Raw genomic sequence first — 18,594 nt, 5'->3', positions numbered from 1 at the left:
TGGGAGAGCTTTATCTTCTTGCGGTTATTGAATTTGTCTTATAACCATTTTGAGGATTATCAAAATACGAAGTTCTCTTCTCCTTTCGTTCTCTTCTTTCTTTTTTATTTTTACTTGGTTGGTAGGGTTAGGGCCTTTCTCGTTGGACGAGCGCATTCGATTCTAAAGTCCTTTCCTAAACCACTTCTCGTTCAGTTGCTGAAAGATAGAGATAAGCTTTCAAAATGAGATTGAGTTCCACGAATATGCAGGCTAGAAAGATGCTATTTGCTGCTATTCCATCTATTTGTGCATTAAGTTCGAAGAAGATCTCAATCTATAATGAACTATAAGAAATCCGAAAGGAATTTTAAATTCCGAGGGATTACCCTTTTGACTCATTCCTTGAAGCTAAGTATCTCTATACTTTCTGGAATTTTTGGAGTAACTTTGGTGGTTTCATTTCTACTTCTCTTCTCTTTCAAAAGAAAGAGAAGAGAAAGTACTTTAAATAATTCACAAAATTTACTTTTGAATGTATCTTACCAAAGTCTCCTAAAAGCTACAAATGCATTTTCCTCCACTAATTTAATTGAAGTTTTGGATCTGTATATAGAGGAAATCTTGATCAAGATAGACATATAGTTGCTGTCAAGGTACTCAATCTTTTAACCATGGAGCTTCCAAGAGTTTCATTGCTGAATGTGAGGCTTTGCGAAATATTAGACATCGAAATCTTGTAAAGGTACTTACAGCATGTTTAGGTGTTGACTATCAAGGTCACGATTTCAAATCATTGGTATATAAGTTCATGAGTGATGGCAACCTAGATGAGTGGTTGCATCCAATTTCAAGAACAAATGAGTCTCCTATGGAACAAAGGAATTTGAATCTTCTTCAAAGACTTAATTTTGCCATTGATGTTGCAAATGCATTGGAATATCTTCATCATCATTGCCGCACACCAATTGTTCATTGCGACCTCAAGCCTAGCAAAGTTCTTCTCAATGATGAAATGATTCGACATGTGGGGGACTTTGGCTTGGCAAGGTTCCTTCTTGAGGCGACCCAAGAGTGTTTCACTAATCAATCAAGCTGTACCGGATTAAGAGGGACAATTAGTTATGCTTCTCCAGGTAAATAACTTTACCATTTCTTAACTTTAAATTTTGATCTTTTCACAATATTTCTTAATGTATTTTCAAGGATGAAATATAACTCAAAGAAGAATGTCTTGTAGAAGATAGAGCATTTCTTGAAAAAACTTTCCGCTTTGCATAACCATTTTCTTGTTATATGCCACTAAAGAGCTCCTTTGCAATTTGTGAGATTATATAGTTCCCGTTTTCTAATGTTAGTATATAGCTTGGTCTAGCCTAACCCATCGGGCTTAGCCCTGTATACTGTACTTATAGTATACTTGTATTATTTGTACTTAACACATACTTTGTCTATATAAAACTCTCTATTGTACAGTGTTATATACACAAAATATACATCAATATATAAACTATTCAATCTTTCTCTCTCTCACTTTATATTCTTAACATTCAATATGAAGCTAGATCAATCACATTATAAATGTTGTGTGTAATTGTAGAATATGGTACCAGAAACGAGGTGTCAACTAATGGTGATATTTATAGTTATGGTATGCTATTGTTGGAGATATTCACATGGAAGAGACCCACAGATAACATATTCAAAGATAACTTGAACCTTCATGATTTTGTAAAAGGAGTTTTACCAGAACGAGTCACTGACATTGTGGATTCTACTCTTCGATTGGAAAAAGAAGAAATGGAAACAAGGACAAATGATACTCACAATCAAAATTGAATTGGAAGTCCCAAAATTCTAGAGTGCTTGATTTTGATATTTGATATTGGTGTTTCTTGTTCTATGGAACTCCCGAGAGGATGAACATTAGTGATGTTGTAGCTCAGCTACATTTGATTAGAGAAAAGTTCCTCGGACCTAGAATACACCAAGAAGGACTTTAACTTATAGGTAAATGTTTTCTGACACAATAGTTGCTCTAATACCCACTTTTATGATAAAGTAGTTACCCTAATACGGTAATACCTACTTTTATGACACAGTAGTTGCTCTAATACCGTGTGGCTGTCACATTAGTTCCTTTTATTTGCAATATTGAAATATCGATGTCGGAAATTTGATAACATGATTGTACTATTCTTCTGATTCTGAATGAGTCTAAATGTTTTCTATGATTAGGAAAAATCTTTTTTCTTACCCTTCAAATTTTTTTTGCTCAAAACCAATTATTATTATAATTTTTTTTTCCCAAAAGGGCATTTAATCTATTTTTGATTTGGTGATTTCCACCATTGGAGTGGTTAAGGTTTTTGGCATTGGACTTGCACTACTTGGTACTTTTGTTGGAGAAGCCTTTGATGAGTTTCATGTAGACATAGGCTTAAATTATTCCAAGGAAATTTAATGGCTACAAGGTTTAACTAATTTACTTGGAATGGTTTACTTGTTTGTAATCTCAAGTCTTAACTATCTAACATTTAATTATATAACAATTACAACAAAAATATTTATTGAGTTTGGGATTTGACAACTGACCCTTCTTGTATTATAATGAATCCTCTAGGTAGCAATACTAAAATGGATACTTGCTTTAAGCTTTGGGAGGCAATTTTTTTTTTTTTTTTTCTCAATTCCTCACTTTTTATGGGAAAACCTCATTCCCCACATAACATCGATCTATTTTGTTTGTAATCTTAACTGTCTAACATTTTCTTCCCATACATTGAAATGATTTCTCTCAATTCAACCATTTAGAGAGATAATTTTCTTCCTTCATTGTAGGTAGAGGGGGCCGATGACTCTATCGGGAAGTGCCATCATGACTTGCTGAGGTTTTGATTTTGTATAATTTTGGAGCAAAATAATCAGACTTGTAGCGCCTCTGCTGTTTCTTTTAGCGATCATGTATTAGTTTCTCTTGTATTTCTTATTTCTTGTGCTTTTTTCAATATGAGAAGCTTAAGGACTATCATTTTTCTTTTTTGTATGAATGAGAGAATATTATTAAGCCAAGAAGAAATTTTACCATTCAGCTGCCCAATATGCTATTTGATAACTTCATCCCAATCAAAGGCTAAGGCTACACACTGCCTCAAACACAGCCAAGAAACCAGCTTCCATAACCTCTTAGAGGAGCATTAGAAAAATAAATGAGTTCTACACTCCATCTGGTTTTTGCGGAAGCCACAGTAAGCATATCACCTTTCCAGATTATAGAATAAAAGCATTTCTAGGAACAATGATTTATTAATCCTCGCATTAATAAATCAGGCCAGAGAGATCATTGAATTGTTAAAGCACCTGCTGCTTAAATTGTATGGAGTTCTCAAACATAGATGTGAAAAAGTCACTTTGCCACACCTAGGATGAAACATTAACCAATCTAATACGTACACGTGGCTAGTTAAGTAACTGACTTCTTGCAAAACGACAACACATTAGCAAAAAACCAGAACCAACGACTTGTAGTATAATTCGAACACATAATACGATAGTTGTTAACTGACATGTCGTATGAACTCAATCAACAGTACGACATAGTTGTTTATCTTTTATTTTTATTTATTTATTTAAAAATCTGTATATCTTTGTACAGGATGCTAGTTTTCCTATGCTAACATGAGTATCAAAAAAAAAAACAAAAAAAAAAAAAAAACAAAACGTTGATCTCAAGGGGCGGAGCCAAAGGGGTCGAGAGGGGGCAATTGCCCCCCCCCCCCCCCCCCCCCCAACTCCTCTGAAACTTTCTTAGCTATAGGCTATGAGAAAAGTTTTCCCCCTCTGATTCATTAACATAAAATGAAGAGAAAAAAAAAAAAAAAAGCAAAACAACACTCAGTAAAAGGAACCAAAATCTGACACAACCTTCCTAAAAAAAGCAAAAGAACACGGCACTGTAACAAAGAGAGAAAGGAGTTACCTGACATATCAAAGTCTTTTTGTTTTTTATTTTGTTTTTTTGTTTTTTTTTTTTTTTTATCTGGACATAGCAAAGTTAACAAGTCAAAAAGAACTTTTAGTTTTGGCTTGTCTCACATTTTTACTTTCTTACTAATATACTGTCACTGACTTATAATACTTTTGCCTTTTATTTTTTATTTAATTTATTGAAATGGTAAGTATCACAATAATTTTCACAATAGTTGAGTTAGTAAATTTTTACTTATTTACTATTGTATATATTTTTTGTTATAAATATTTATTAATAATTTCAAATTAATTTTGTCCCCCTTGAACTAAAATTTTGGCTCCGCCTCGATCTTAACCCACACATCTTGCTACAGATCAAACTGTAGCAGGATGTAAAATTTTTCCATTCCCAAATGTGGAATGTGTTTTGTGCATTTTTGTAAACAATGAGAGTTATTTTGCATTTTTAGCTCCCCGGATGGATGGGAATGCTCAATTAGATGGTGTTCAATAAAAATAAAAAGATTTTTCAAACATGGGTTCATCCCAAAAATAGAAAATGAAAAAGAAAAAAAAAATCACTCTTGGGTTTCAACTTCAACCAATCATTCAAAAAGCGACCAGCAAAAATAATTTCCCTTGAACACAACCATTGTACAATCAGCTAGCCCGCTTTATATTGAGTGCCAAAAATTGGCAACTCTAATTAAACAATATAAGCAAAAATATAATGATGTTACCTAAAGTTAAGCACATTTGAGCATTAGTGTTGGGTGTGCTAAAACACCCAAAATGCTATTTTAGCATACCGAAGAGCAAAAAATTCCTTCCATTCAAAGAGTGATGCTATTTGTTTTCTTCCCTCTCTCTCCACTCTTAGACTCTCTCATTTTTTTTCTTCTCCTCTCCTCTCTCTAATTGGGTTGTGGTGGTGGTGGTGGGTTGGGTTGATTAGATTGTGATGGTGGGTCATTGATCGGGTTGTGGTGATTGGGTTGGCGGGTTCCAATCTAATCGTTGGTTGTGGTAGTTATTATTATTTTAAAAGTTAGTTAGCTAGTCCAATACTGATGCTCGTAATAATCATCACATAGTCATATTATTTATAAAGTTGACAGGGTCACTGTCTAGCATCTATTACACGGTCTTATTAATTAAAGACAATTAGACTGACCATAATCCCCAAAAGTTTGTTACGATCATGATTGAATTTAGACGCGTCTCTAGCCATGATCCCCAAGCTTGAATTTAGATGCGTCTCTTCGGACTGAACCAAAGGCAGCACATTTAGAAGTTCCCAAAGTGAATGAAACGAGCTTATCAAACATGATTCTTGAAGGAGATATGTTGAATTTTATCAAACTTATTCTATACTCACATATGAGTATATCTTATAGCTTCTGTAATGGAAGACATTATTAGCTTCGATACTTGAATGTTGCCCAACTTATTCAGTGCTAATTCTCTCCCCTCACTGGTTTATAGTTTTTATAGTGGAAGATACACTTAGTTTCTACCCCCAAAACAACGGTGTTGTTTAAATATATATATATATATATATATATTTATATATATAGTATTTATAAGTCAAACACGTATTCCATGATAAACTAGTAATAAATTCTTTCAAAAACAATGAATATCCTTGTGGAATATTTCATGTGCTTAGACAGGTTGATTAACACTACGTCCTAATCCTAAGCTGAATGATTACTCCTTAATTTTGTAGTGGATTAGGTACATATGCACTACATTGCGCTTGAATGTTCCCAGAAAGTTTGTTCTCTCTCTACCTTCTTATAAATATGTGCTTTTCTCTGAGTACATAAGTAGTCGTATTAAAGGCGCAACCTGAACAGAGTCGGACCGTATGAGAGTATAAAAAATGAAATGAAAGTTGAAGGAATTTATTGAAAACAATTTAGACTATAGGCCATAGGGGCAAAAAAATTGCAAAATTTAGAGAGTACAATTAATAATTTATTTTCTTCAATATATATATATATATATATATATGAATTGGTGATGAAAAGTGTGCTTAATGTTCTCCATATCTTTCATCTAGATAGAGCTTGCTCTCGTATATCCTCTTTAGTCCTTACTTGGTATTTGCTAAAGAAAACTTTGTACCTTTTTATTTTACTGTTTCTCATGTTGCAATTACTTTTCAAATATCTTGTTATGATGGCCTGATGACTAAAGCCTTATATCCTTGGCAATGGCAGAGCCAGGATTTGACTTTAGTGGGACAAAATTTTTATACACTGATGATGCCAAAAAATCGTCAGTTGAACTCCTCATCGATATAGATGGACGAAAGCGTTGACTTCATCCAGAGACGAACATTTTGTTGTTGTTTTTTTTCTGGCTTTATAGCTTTTGGTGCTGAAAATTGTCAGTTGAACTCCTTGTCAATACAAATGGTCGAAAGCATTGGATTCATCCAAAGACAAACCTGCAATAATATATGAAATAGAGAAATATGGATACACTGGTGAGATGTTTGCCAAACACCCTCCAATGATCAAGTTAGAATGAAATTCAATTGTTGTATATGGCAAGAGAATTCAACTTGGAAATAGTTTTTTTGGGATGAGAGTTGTGTACCTCTTTGCCTTTGGTTGTGTGGGATTTTATAGTCCTTGTCTTCATTGTCTAAATAAATATCTTCATTTATGAGATATGAAGCTGTTGGTATTAATGGCTGGCTTTTATTTTTTGCCAATCGCTTTTCGTTCGTTGGTGCCCGTACGTTACACCTTGGCTACTTCGGCCATTGAATGTCTTTTATGGCTTTGTTCGTAATTGATGTCTATACGTTACGCCTTGCATTGAATAGCAATTAATTCATCCGTCAATAGATAGACAGTCTTGATAAATTAACACTCATTAGTAATGAACGCGGAGGCGTTATAGACTTCAATGGTCTATGTTAGTTCGTTGGTTACGCTTTTGCCTGTCTTATGTCATTTATGGGGAACTCATTTAATGTATGTTGTAGTCATTCATTATATGGATGTTGTTGGCTAGATGGACGATGCTAAATTTTTCCTCTTTTGCTATATGATGGACGAGGGTGATTTTTTTCCTCTTTAGTTGCCCCCCTATTCCTACCATCATCTTTACGAACGCGGTTGGAATATGAAAGGTGATGAAGCCAAATTTGGCAGTCGATAGGTTTATCCAGGCAGAATCCGTCGTGATTGAGTCTAAGACCTGGAAGAGAATAAAAATGATGTTTCTCTCCTTCTAGTCACCGTCGTGGTGCCAGCCAAGGTGCTTTTTCTTAGGTTTTGAGGTGATTTATGTAGATCTCTGACTTCTCTAACCATTGGAGGCCATCAATGGTGGTTTTAATGGTTCTTGTAACATCTCTAGTGGCTTTATAAGGTGATTGATTATCTTGCCAACGGTCATGTACACCTTTAGGTGACTTTATATTTAGATAGTCCACTTGTAGGTGACTTTGGTCATCTCTCCACCTGTAGGCAACTTTGTGTTTGGATCTTCTACTTGTAGGCAACTTTGGTCGTCTGTCCTGACTTTGTGTGTGGACCGTCCGCCCATAGGCAACTTTGGTTGTCCGTCTACCCATAGGTGACTTTGTGTTAAACCGTCCATTTGTAGGAAACTTTGGTTGCTCCTCCACTCGTAGGTGACTTTGTGTTTAGATCATCCACCTGTGGGTGACTTTTGTTTAGATCATCTACTCGTAGGCAACTTTTGTTTAGACCATCCACCCATAGGTGACTTTGGTCGTTCATCCACTCGTAGGCAGCTTTGGACGTTCGTCCACACATAGGCGACTTTTGTGTTTAGACCATCCACCAATAGACAACTTTGGTTGTTCAGTTCCTTCTACCCAAGCATCATAAGTGGAGAAAATGTTTTTATTCAAATGGTTAGCTCACAAGAAAGTAAGTTAAGTCTTAAATAAGCAAATAACATCATATTATAAGTTGCGTCAAAACATGACACTTATAAGCAATGTATGCAAAGGAAATGCAAGCAGAATAAATGTAAACATGGTTGAAGGAGTAAACTATTGGTAGTAAAGTGTTTGGTGTTCCAAGGGTAAGGTAGCTTCTACTTGTCAAGTGTCTCTTGTCAGGTGGTTGTCATCCAAAGCGACATATTCTAGCTCCTCCATCAGTTCTACCATCTATCTTTGCTCTTCAATGGGTGCTCTAAGTCGCTCTTCCGCTTTACCATCAATCTTGCAATGTCCCTTGTGATCATTCTTATCTCTCCAAGGGTTGCTCTAGGCCGCTCTTTTGCTCTACCCAGTTGCTTTGGTCCTTGTAAAGGTTGTATCCCAGGTCCACCTTTGAAAAATTGCTACAACTTCCCCTTTCTAATAAGGGCTTTGATTTGACATGTCAACTTCTAGCATTCGGAGGTTTCGTGTCCATGGTCCTGATGGAAGCAACAATATTTTTCCTTGGATCGCTTGTCTGGGTCTCCTTTTATCATTTCTGGCCAATTAAGTGCGGAGTCGTCCCTGATCTGCATCAATACTTGATCCAGTGGAGTATGTTAGGTTCTAAAAGTTTAGAACAATTGGCATACTATGAACACAAACTTGTCTAGATATAGATCTTAGAGTTTATAGGTATTATTAAACAATGCTCAAGGTGATACAAGTCAAGATTCAAGAATATACAAGTTACAAAAAGAAGAGTTCAGAAACTGCCTGGTTCGACCGATTGAGAAACAGGCTTGACCAATTGAAACACAGGTCTACCGAATTTTAAGTCGGCCTAAATAGCAGTTAAAACCTATTAAGGATTAGGGTTTCAGATCTACTTCTTATAGTATATAAAGGAAATCCTAAGCACGTTTTTTATAGATCTTTTGGAGACTTTGGAGGTGCTCTTGTGAGATCTAAAAGGTATTATGCCTTCCTTTTGTTGGAAAATCTGGTTTGTATCTCATACAAAACACACAGTGGAAGTAACAAACATAGATCTATTTCATTCATGATTGATAACATGCACTATGTAAATTTCAGAATTTAAGAACAAGATAGCGTACCTTGGTGCGGTGAAATTCAAAACAAAAGATTATAAGTACTTGGGAACACTTTTAATCTTTACTCCAATTCCACTTTACGCCCAAGAAGTGTGGTTTCTCAATCAATTTCTAAGGGAGAATAATTGAGTGGCTTCACTCACACATACACACCATTCACAATGATGTCTCTTTTTTTTCTTAATAAAAAATTATGTATGTTTCTCCCTTTATATTTAACTAATTATCTAATTGGACTGGCCTATTGGGCCTTTCCAATTGGGCTTTAGTGTGTGGCTTGGAGTGGGACCAAAAGGGACCAATAAGACACTAGCTTTAATGGGCCGTAGGATTTTCTGTCAACTCTTAACAAGTCCAAAGTTACCATTAATTATATTTAATACCACTATATAAATATAATTGCGCTCTAGGCCTTATCAATAAATTATATCCCAAGACTTTATTATACATGCAACCCCTTCATAAAATATTCGTAATAATACAAAGTCATGAATATAGACTGCCACTTTAAAGATTACTACATCTTAATCCTTGAGTACTTAGTTTAATCCTTTAAGTTATTCATCATATATTTATGAAATCCAATTTCAAAAATATATACTTTAGTAATTTTTTACTAAAGTGGTTAGGCCTAACTCTCTGAATAACTGTACCCATTAAACTTATCTTAAAGGAATATTTTATATCTCTGTTAAGAGACTACAAATTCCATCTTGAGAATATATGTTCCATCAACACTAAATGTGGTTGCCCAACATACTAAGGTTTTGACCGTTACTTTAGATCTTACTCTTGATATATCAAAGTAACCTACACTTCATGATCAAGTCCATTATTCTCTCAAAATTAAGAGTTCATGCAAATAGAAGTCGTGAGATTTATTATTCATTTGACAGTCGTTAGGAGAATAATGAATCTCATAGTGGTCCAGTTCAATATGTCTTAACTCTTAAAACATATCAACATATCAACTAGAAGTCTCCACTTCCATGATCAAGACAAATCATCTTAGTTGATATGTTATAGTCTTCGTAGATAAAATACCCAATTTCATCACCGACTACGAACTATAATTCTGAGTTTACAAAGAACTTGTGATTTATATCTTTTGTGACTTTTCACATGAATCACATACTATGCATCTCATGGACTATGATAATATCCCATTAGTTCATAAATAGTCTCATATAATTAAACAACTTAATTATTTATGACATGCCAATAAATTGGATTTTAGGGCATAAACCACAACACCTCTATCAAAGTCACTAATAGAAATCACTCTCATATTATTAGAACCAGTAGATTTGGAGTTGCTACTATGAGATTAACATTTGCTAATGATCTAAACCTTCAAGGGTGGTCTTGGAGTCATAAACAGGTGAGTTTGTGTTGCTATACCTTTGAGTGGGATCTCAAAGTCACAAGCGTGGGTACTTGTGTTGTAAAGGCCAAGGAAAGAAGTAATCCGTGGACTCGGAGCTTACACGTGGTCGTGTCAGTAAGTTTCTACATGTGATATCAATAGGATTAGTGGATTTGCTTTACCTTGAGGATAGTTAGGTTAAATCTTCTTCAGGTTTTACACCTTGAAACAATTTGTTTCATTGGTTTTTCTTGGTCATTATATCGTGGTGTTATTTATATTTCAGCTGCTTTGCATGATGTGATATTATCGTGTTAACCTAGAACTGAATAATTTATCTAAATAATCACTTGGCTAAATAACTAGTGTTAGGTTCTAAAAGTTTAGAACAATTGGCAAATCGTAAACACAAACTTGTCTAGATATAAATCCTAGAGTCTATAGGTATTATTAGACAATGCTCAAGGTGATACAAATCAAGATTCAAGAATATACAAGCTGCATAAAGAAGAGTTCAGAAACTGCCTGGTTCGACCAATCAAGAAACAGGCTCGACCGATCGAAACACGTATCTGTAGAATTTTAAGTTTGGCCTAACAGCAGTTCAAGTCCATTAAGGATTAGGGTTTCAGATTTACTTCTAGTATATAAAGGAAACCCTAAGTACATTTTTATGAGGCTTTTTAGAGAGAGAAGAGTATGCCTCTTTTTGTATCTAGGATTTTGTACCCAAAAACTCTCTCATATCTTCTACATGTGTTATTCCTTGAAAAATCTCAAGATCCGGTAGATCTGAAGTTGCTACATCAAGATCAACAATAGTTGAAGATCTAAACCTTCAAGGGTGGTCTTGGAGTCACAAACAAGAGAGTTTGTGTTGCTAAACCTTTGAGTGGAGTCTCAAAATCACAAGTGTGGATGCTTGTGTTGCAAAGGCCTAATAGAGAAGGAGTCTGTAGATTCAGAGCTTGCACATGGTCATGTCAATAAGTTCTACATGTGGCTACAATAGGATGTTAGTAGTCTAAGTCTTATTGTAAACTTTGATTCTCTATAGTGGATTTGCTTTTCACCTTAAGCATAGGTAGGTTAAATCCTCCCCAAGTATTTTACCGGTTTGGTTTTCCTAGGTGATCATATCATTGTGTTTTTTTATATTTCCACTACTTTACATATGTGATTTACGTTTGTTTGACCTAGATTTGAATATCAAACCCAAGTATCCACTTGGTTAATTAATTAGGTTAAACAATCTAGTTTTCAGGGATCTAAAAACTAACAACTAGGTTAAGCAAATCTGGTTTTCGGGGACCTAAAAACTAACATAGTATTTAGTGGGATGAAGTTAATGATTAGCCCGGATGGAGGCCTCGCCTTCATGAATATAGATTGAATTAGTATAGGGATTCTATTCCCCAAAGTTGTATATATAAATAAAGCTCTATAATAGATTTTTTTCACTGAAAAAAGGAAAGTAGTAGAGACTTTGTGGATGTGGGCTTTTATGGCCAAACCCCATTAAAATTGTTGCCTTCTTTCTTTTGTTTGCTTTCATTTTTACAAAGCAGTGTTACATCTAGGAGCCTCAGATAGAACTAGCAGCTAGCCAACAAGGCTTCTAGTTTGATAATGATTATTTCCTTCATCATTGCAAATTATTAGCACTAAATCATACGTTTATCACCCACAATTTGATGATTATGAACAAAAAAGAGCGATGCGTTTTGACAAGATCATACCATCAAAAGCGTCCAATAGTTGCTTATAGATCCTGTAATGAGAGCCTTTTTATGTTTAACGGGATCCCTTCTTCTTTTTTGGCTTTCCAGATAATATCTTTTGAAGTATACTTAAATAAAAAGAGAGAGTCCATTTCACATTATATTTTATGAATTTAATAGTATACACATTGTAATGTTATTTTAAAATTTGAATAATCCAACATTAGATGTATATTTAAATTTCTAATAATTAATTTTAGAGATTAATTTTTGTAAGGATATAGTGTAAAACTCTTGTTTTACCCATCCAATCTCAACATATTACATCATCTTATCATATATTTAAGAATAAGTACAATCACACCCAATCAATTCTAATACCCATATATAAATCTAACCAAATTAGGAATTATTGAGATATTATTAGCTATTATAGAATGTATTAAATTTTAAGTAAAATGCTGATGTAGCAATCTCTTATTGGATGGTGTAAAACATAGATTTTACAACCCATCTTTACCAAATTTGGACTCTTAATTTTAATGAAGAAATTGATCATTTTCCAATTCAAGAAAAAAACCAATGAATGGTTAGCTGTGAATTAGACCGAAGTGGATGGAAGTGGACTGAAGTAAACTAAAATTGGAATAAATTGGACCAAAATGGACTGAAATTGACTGAAAATGAAGGAACTTGTCTATGAAACTTGAATGCCAAATAGCGTTGACTGAATTAGTTGCACTCTCCCAGCGACAACATTTAAGCTGACCAATTTAATTTATCCAGCAACAAACTTTGAAGAGATGAGGGGAAGGCCAAAGTATTTGAGATTAAGAGAACAATCTTTAAGTATTAAAATATTATTTTAAAACACAATTACACTTAAAATACATTAAAATCCGTTGAAATCAGGTCTCCAAGATACGATTTTAAAAAAGAAGCCAAGTTTCCAAATAATTTCAGGGCAATGCCAATTTAAGTAAATAAATAATATTAAGAGTATTATTTTACAAATTTAACCAAAATCCTAGGGTGATTTTTATGCACATGGCTCTTGAATGTAGATCGATCGTGTCTATTTGGACTGAACCAAAGGCAGCTCTTCTAGCAGTTCCCAAAGAGAATGAAAAGGGCTTGTCAATCACGATTCTTGAAGGAGAAATGTTGAATTTTATCAAACTTATTCTATACTCACATATGAGTATATGCCATATCTTTCTTATAGCTTCTATAATGGAAGACATTATTAGCTTCTTCTTTTTTTTTTTTTTTTTTTTTTTTTTTTTTTTTTTTGAGGGGAAGATATTATTAGCTTCGATACTTGAATGTTGCCCAACTTAATTATTCAGTGCTCGCAATTCTGACCCCTCACTGGTTTATAACTTTTATAGTGGAAGAAATATTCCTAAAAAAATGGGACATACTTGTTTGCCTACTTCTTATAAAGCCTTATAACCATGATGATTTGTCAAATATCATATTCTATATTCCTAATAGGAGGAAGAAATATTTGTTTCTATTTTTTTTAATGGGACATACTTGACCATTTATTGTCTCCCTTAAACGTTTACGGACGCTACACTTCCAAATGCTTAATTGTTAAAATACACCAAGTAAACACACCTTTGGTTTAATATAAAGGGGGGCAAACTATAGAATTCCACGTGGATCATGGGTACACGGTTTGATTAATTAAAGATGATCAGACGGGCTATAACCCCCAAAATTCTCGCACCAAATTTCTTCTCTCTCGCTCTCGTTATAAATTTGCCACTTCTTGAGATTCTATACACAGCCAAATTAGCCTTCCCTCACAATACACACTTGTACCAACTGCCTCCTCAACCATATTGCATATGGGGCTTTCCCAGAGGAGTTCATCTCCACCGTCCTCTTCTTTTTTCATGCATGCTTTTATCCTTCTCTGGTGGTGTGGCTTGTTAGTCACCTCTGTTGTTGGCGGGAATAATGAGACGGACCGGTTGGCGTTGCTTGAGTTGAAAGCCAAGATCACTCATGATCCTCTCCAGGTTTTGAGCTCTTGGAATCATAGCATCCACTTTTGTCAATGGCGAGGGGTTACCTGTGGTCATCGACATCAAAGGGTCATTAAGTTGAAACTGCAATCTTCGGAACTGGTAGGTTCTATATCATCACATGTTGGTAATTTAAGTTTTTTGAAAAAACTATCAGTCGCAGACAACTTCTTTCATAATGAAATTCCTTCAGAAATTGACCGTTTACGCATATTGCAATTCCTACAAATGTACAATAGCACACATATTGGCAAAATTCCAAGAAATTTATCCCACTGCACCAACCTCAAAATCCTTAATTTCGGTAGCAACCAATTGCATGGGGAAATCCCTACAACTCTTGGCACTTTGTTAAAACTCCAATGGGTTTCTTTTGAAATCAATAATTTGACAGGAAGTATCCCACCTTTTTTCGGCAACTTTTCCTCTCTAGAAAGTTTTGGAGCAGTTATGAATAACTTGGGTGGGAGTATCCCTTATTCTTTTGACCAATTGACGAAACTTACATTTTTGAGTGTCGGTGGAAATAGGTTGTCTGGAAGAATTCCTCCCTCAATCTTCAATTTGTCTTCGTTAAAATTGTTTGATGTAGGATTCAACCAATTCCTAGGGCATCTTCCATCGGACATAGGTAACACTCTACCAAATATCGAAAATTTTTACTTTTCCAACAATCAATTTACTGGACCTATCCCTATTTCAATATCTAATGCCTCAAATATAAAGATGCTTGAAGTTGGCAAAAATAAACTAAGAGGAAGAGTTCCTTCTTTGGAGAAGTTACATAGAGCTTCAAATTTTGACCTACTTCATAACGAGCTTGGAAATGGAGGGGCAAATGACTTGAGTTTTCTCTGTTCTTTGACAAATTCTACATATCTAACCTATTTACACACAGGTTACAATAACTTTGGGGGAGAGTTGCCCAAGTGCATTGCCAATTTCTCAACTACTCTCATCTATCTGTTTCTAAATAATAATAAAATATCTGGAAACATTCCTACTGGAATAGGAAATTTGACCAATTTGGAGTCACTAGGTATGGAAAATAATAAATTATCAGGTCATATTCCTTTTGAATTTGGAAAGCTTCATAAGTTGCAATATTTGGGTTTATCTGCAAACAATATATTTGGGAACATTCCATCTTCTCTTGGAAATTTAACTATTTTGATAGCTTTGTATTTAGCCAATAATAATCTTCAAGGAAGCATCCCCTTAAGTCTAGTCAAGTGTGAAAATCTGGTTTATTTGGATCTTTCTAAAAACAATCTCAATGGTACCATATCATATCAAGTAATTGGTCTCTCATTCTCATCAATTTCACTAGACTTGTCGGCCAACAAATTTTCTAGTGTCCTTCCTACAGAAGTAGGAAATTTAATAAATTTAGAACAGTTGGATATTTCTGAAAACATGTTGTTTGGAAAAATTCCAACAAGTCTTGGTAGCAGTGTGAAACTAGAATATCTAGCCATGAGAAGCAACTTCTTTCAAGGGGTCATTCCCTCATCTTTGGAATCATTAAGGGGCCTTCAACTTTTAGATCTTTCTAAAAACAATTTCTCTGGCAATATTCCAAAATTTTTGGAGAGTTTTATCTACTTGCAGTTATTGAATTTGTCTTATAACAATTTTGATGGTGAGGTACCAACAAATGGAGTTTTCAAGAACACAAGTGCAATTGTGATTAAGGGGAACCGTAAGCTTTGTGGAGGCATGCCTAAGTTTCATCTTCCTGTATGTAAATACAATAAATCCAAGAAGAGGAAGTTGACTCCTTCCTTGAAGCTAATAATCTCTATATTATCTGGCCTTCTTGGAGTAACTTTGGTAATGTTATTTTTACTTCTCCGCACTTTAAAAAGAAAAAGAAGAGAAAGTATTTTAAGTAATTCAGGGAATTTACTTTTGAATGTATCTTACCATAGTCTCCTAAAAGCTACAGATGCATTCTCCACCACTAATTTAATTGGTGTGGGTAGCTTTGGATCTGTATATAGAGGAATTCTTGATCATGACAGACGTAAAGTTGCTGTCAAGGTGCTCAACCTTTTGCAGCATGGAGCTTCAAAAAGTTTTATTGCTGAATGTGAGGCTTTGAGAAATATCAGACATCGGAATCTAGTGAAGGTACTCACAGCGTGTTCAGGTGTTGACTATCAAGGTCATGATTTCAAAGCATTGGTATATGAGTTCATGACTAACGGCAACCTAGATGGGTGGTTGCATCCAGTTTCAAGAAGAAATGAGGTTCCTGAAGAACAAACAAATTTGAATTTTCTTCAAATACTGAATATTGCTATTGATGTTGCAAATGCATTGGAATATCTTCATCATCGTTGCCATTCACCAATTGTTCATTGTGACCTCAAGCCTAGCAATGTTCTTCTTGATGATGAAATGATTGGACATGTTGGTGATTTTGGCTTAGCAAGGTTCCTTCGTGAGGCCACCCAAGAGTGTTTCACTAATCAATCAAGCTCTATCGGATTGAAAGGAACAGTTGGTTACGCTCCTCCAGGTGAATATCTTTTCCATTTTTGAACATTAAATACTCTTCTTTTGATAATATTTTTTAGTGTGCTAATTTCAAGCATGAAAATAACTTAAGGAAGCCTTTTAGAAGATGGAGCATGTCCTATAAAAAATTTCTACTTGTCATAATTTTTTTTTTTCATTTTATATGCCGATAGAAATATCTTTCAAAGTTGTGCTATTATATTATTATTATTATTATTATTTTTAATATGAAACTAGATCAATCATATTCTAAATGCTATGTGCAATTGCAGAATATGGTATAGGAAATGAGGTGTCAACTTTTGGTGATATCTACAGTTATGGTATATTATTATTGGAGATGTTCACAGGAAAAAGGCCCACTAATAACATTTTCAAAGCCGACTTGAACCTTCATGATTTTGTTAGAAGAGCTTTGCCCGAACGAGTGATCAACATTGTGGATCCTATTATTCTTTTGGAAAGAGAAGATATGGAAACAAGGACAAATGACACTCACATTCAAAATCAAATAGGATGTCCCAAAATTCTGGAGTGCTTGATTTTGATATTTGGAATTGGAGTTTCTTGTTCTATGGAATCTCCAAGAGAAAGGATGAACATTAGTGATGTTGTAGCTCAGTTGCATTTGATTAGAGACAAGCTGCTCAGAACAAGAAGACACCGAGAAAGAATTCAACTTACAGGTAAATTGTTCATGACATAGTACTTGTTGCTCTTAACACCCCCTCCAAACCTTTATGGAGGGAGGGGGATCATATATCCAACACAATGCTATGTGCTTGTCACGGTACTTTCTTTTGTTCTAGTGAAATTGATAATATCGATGCTATGTGAAATTTGAATACATGATGGTACTATTCATATGATTAAGATTCATCTAATTTGTTTTCTATGATTCAAAATATGCTCTTTTTGTTCCCGTCCCCCCTCAAAATGTTTGTTGAAAAATACATAAATGAAAATGAAACTTAAGCTATTTTCGATTTGGTGATTTCTACCATTAGTGATTATTGGTATTGTACTTACACTTAGTACTTTTTATAGAGATGCGTTTGATGACTTTGATGTAGACATAGGCTTAAATTACTCTTAAGTATGGAATTTTAATGGGTAAGAAGTTTAACTAATTTAGTGGCAATGGTTTAGTTGTTTATAATCTTAACTATCTCTCAAGTACCGAGATAACCATTTTCATAAAACATTTAATGAGTTTAGGATTCGAAAATTGAACTTTTTGCATTACTATGAATCCCTTTTACTATTTTGAAAACCAAGAATTCTTCTTATACATAGAAATGATTTCCCTTAACTCCATGATTTAGAGGGATAATTGTCCTCCTTGAATGCAGGTACAGAGGGCCAGTGACCCTATTGGAAGGCATAACTTAATGAAGATTTGATTTTGTATAATGTTGGAACAAAATAATCAGATTTGTAGCTCCTCCTTTTGTTTCTTTTAACACTCACTTATTAGTTTATCTTGTATTTGTCATAGTTTTTTTTTTTTTTTCCATGGAATAATTTGTGGTTGTAATATTACTTTAAAAAAATTATAGAGACTCTGTGGATGAAGGCTTTTATGGCTGAACCACTTTAAAATTGTTGTCTTCCTTCTTTTGTTTGCCTTCATTTTTCGCAAAGGAATTTTACAGCTTCGAGCCTTGGATAGCACTAGTAGCCAAGAAGGCTTCTAGTTTTGGTAGTTATTAGTTCCTTTGTCACTGCAAATTATTAGCACTATAAAGATGTTTGTCACCCATAATTTGATGATTACGTACAAGAAAAAGCAATTTGTACTTCAAGATCATACCATTAAGGTTATTGCTAAGCACCGAATGGTTTCTTGTAGATCTTATAATGAAAGTCATTTTATGTTAACAGGAATTTTTTTCCAAATAATATCTTTTGAAGTTTCTTGAAATAATTAAAGATGGTCTATTTCATAATTAATTTATATTTTATTTTA

The 18,594-nt window shown here is 34.3% G+C and overlaps 2 protein-coding genes across 2 annotated transcripts in view; both read left to right on the top strand.

Moving 5' to 3' along the window:
* Window positions 1-18,128, top strand: part of LOC126723606 (probable LRR receptor-like serine/threonine-protein kinase At3g47570) — a 49,085-nt gene extending 30,957 nt beyond the window's left edge. Inside the window, exon 3 of the mRNA XM_050427186.1 lies at window positions 17,978-18,128. Coding sequence (XP_050283143.1) covers window positions 17,978-17,994 — 17 coding nt within the window. The 3' untranslated portion in view covers window positions 17,995-18,128. The remainder of the gene's footprint in view (window positions 1-17,977) is intronic.
* LOC126723605 (probable LRR receptor-like serine/threonine-protein kinase At3g47570) lies at window positions 13,759-17,539 on the top strand. The gene is made up of 2 exons (XM_050427185.1): window positions 13,759-16,626; window positions 16,898-17,539. The coding sequence occupies exons 1-2, from the start codon at window positions 13,923-13,925 to the stop codon at window positions 17,329-17,331; spliced, it is 3,138 nt and encodes a 1,045-aa protein (XP_050283142.1). The 5' UTR covers window positions 13,759-13,922; the 3' UTR covers window positions 17,332-17,539.
* Window positions 18,129-18,594: the final 466 nt, after the last annotated feature.

Source organism: Quercus robur, chromosome 4 (assembly GCF_932294415.1).
Source record: "Quercus robur chromosome 4, dhQueRobu3.1, whole genome shotgun sequence".
In the NCBI taxonomy this organism is placed as follows: domain Eukaryota; kingdom Viridiplantae; phylum Streptophyta; class Magnoliopsida; order Fagales; family Fagaceae; genus Quercus; species Quercus robur.
The sequence above is the reverse complement of the archived record's forward strand: the minus strand, read 5'-3'. Positions and strand labels throughout refer to the sequence as shown.

What these genes read in the sequence shown, in the direction of transcription:
- LOC126723605 (XM_050427185.1), top strand. Translation starts at nt 13,923, where the DNA reads ATGGGGCTTTCCCAGAGGAGTTCATCTCCACCGTCCTCTTCTTTTTTC. An exon ending in AGTTGGTTACGCTCCTCCAG is followed by an intron (nt 16,627 to 16,897) that starts GTGAATATCTTT and finishes GTGCAATTGCAG; the next exon opens with AATATGGTATAGGAAATGAG.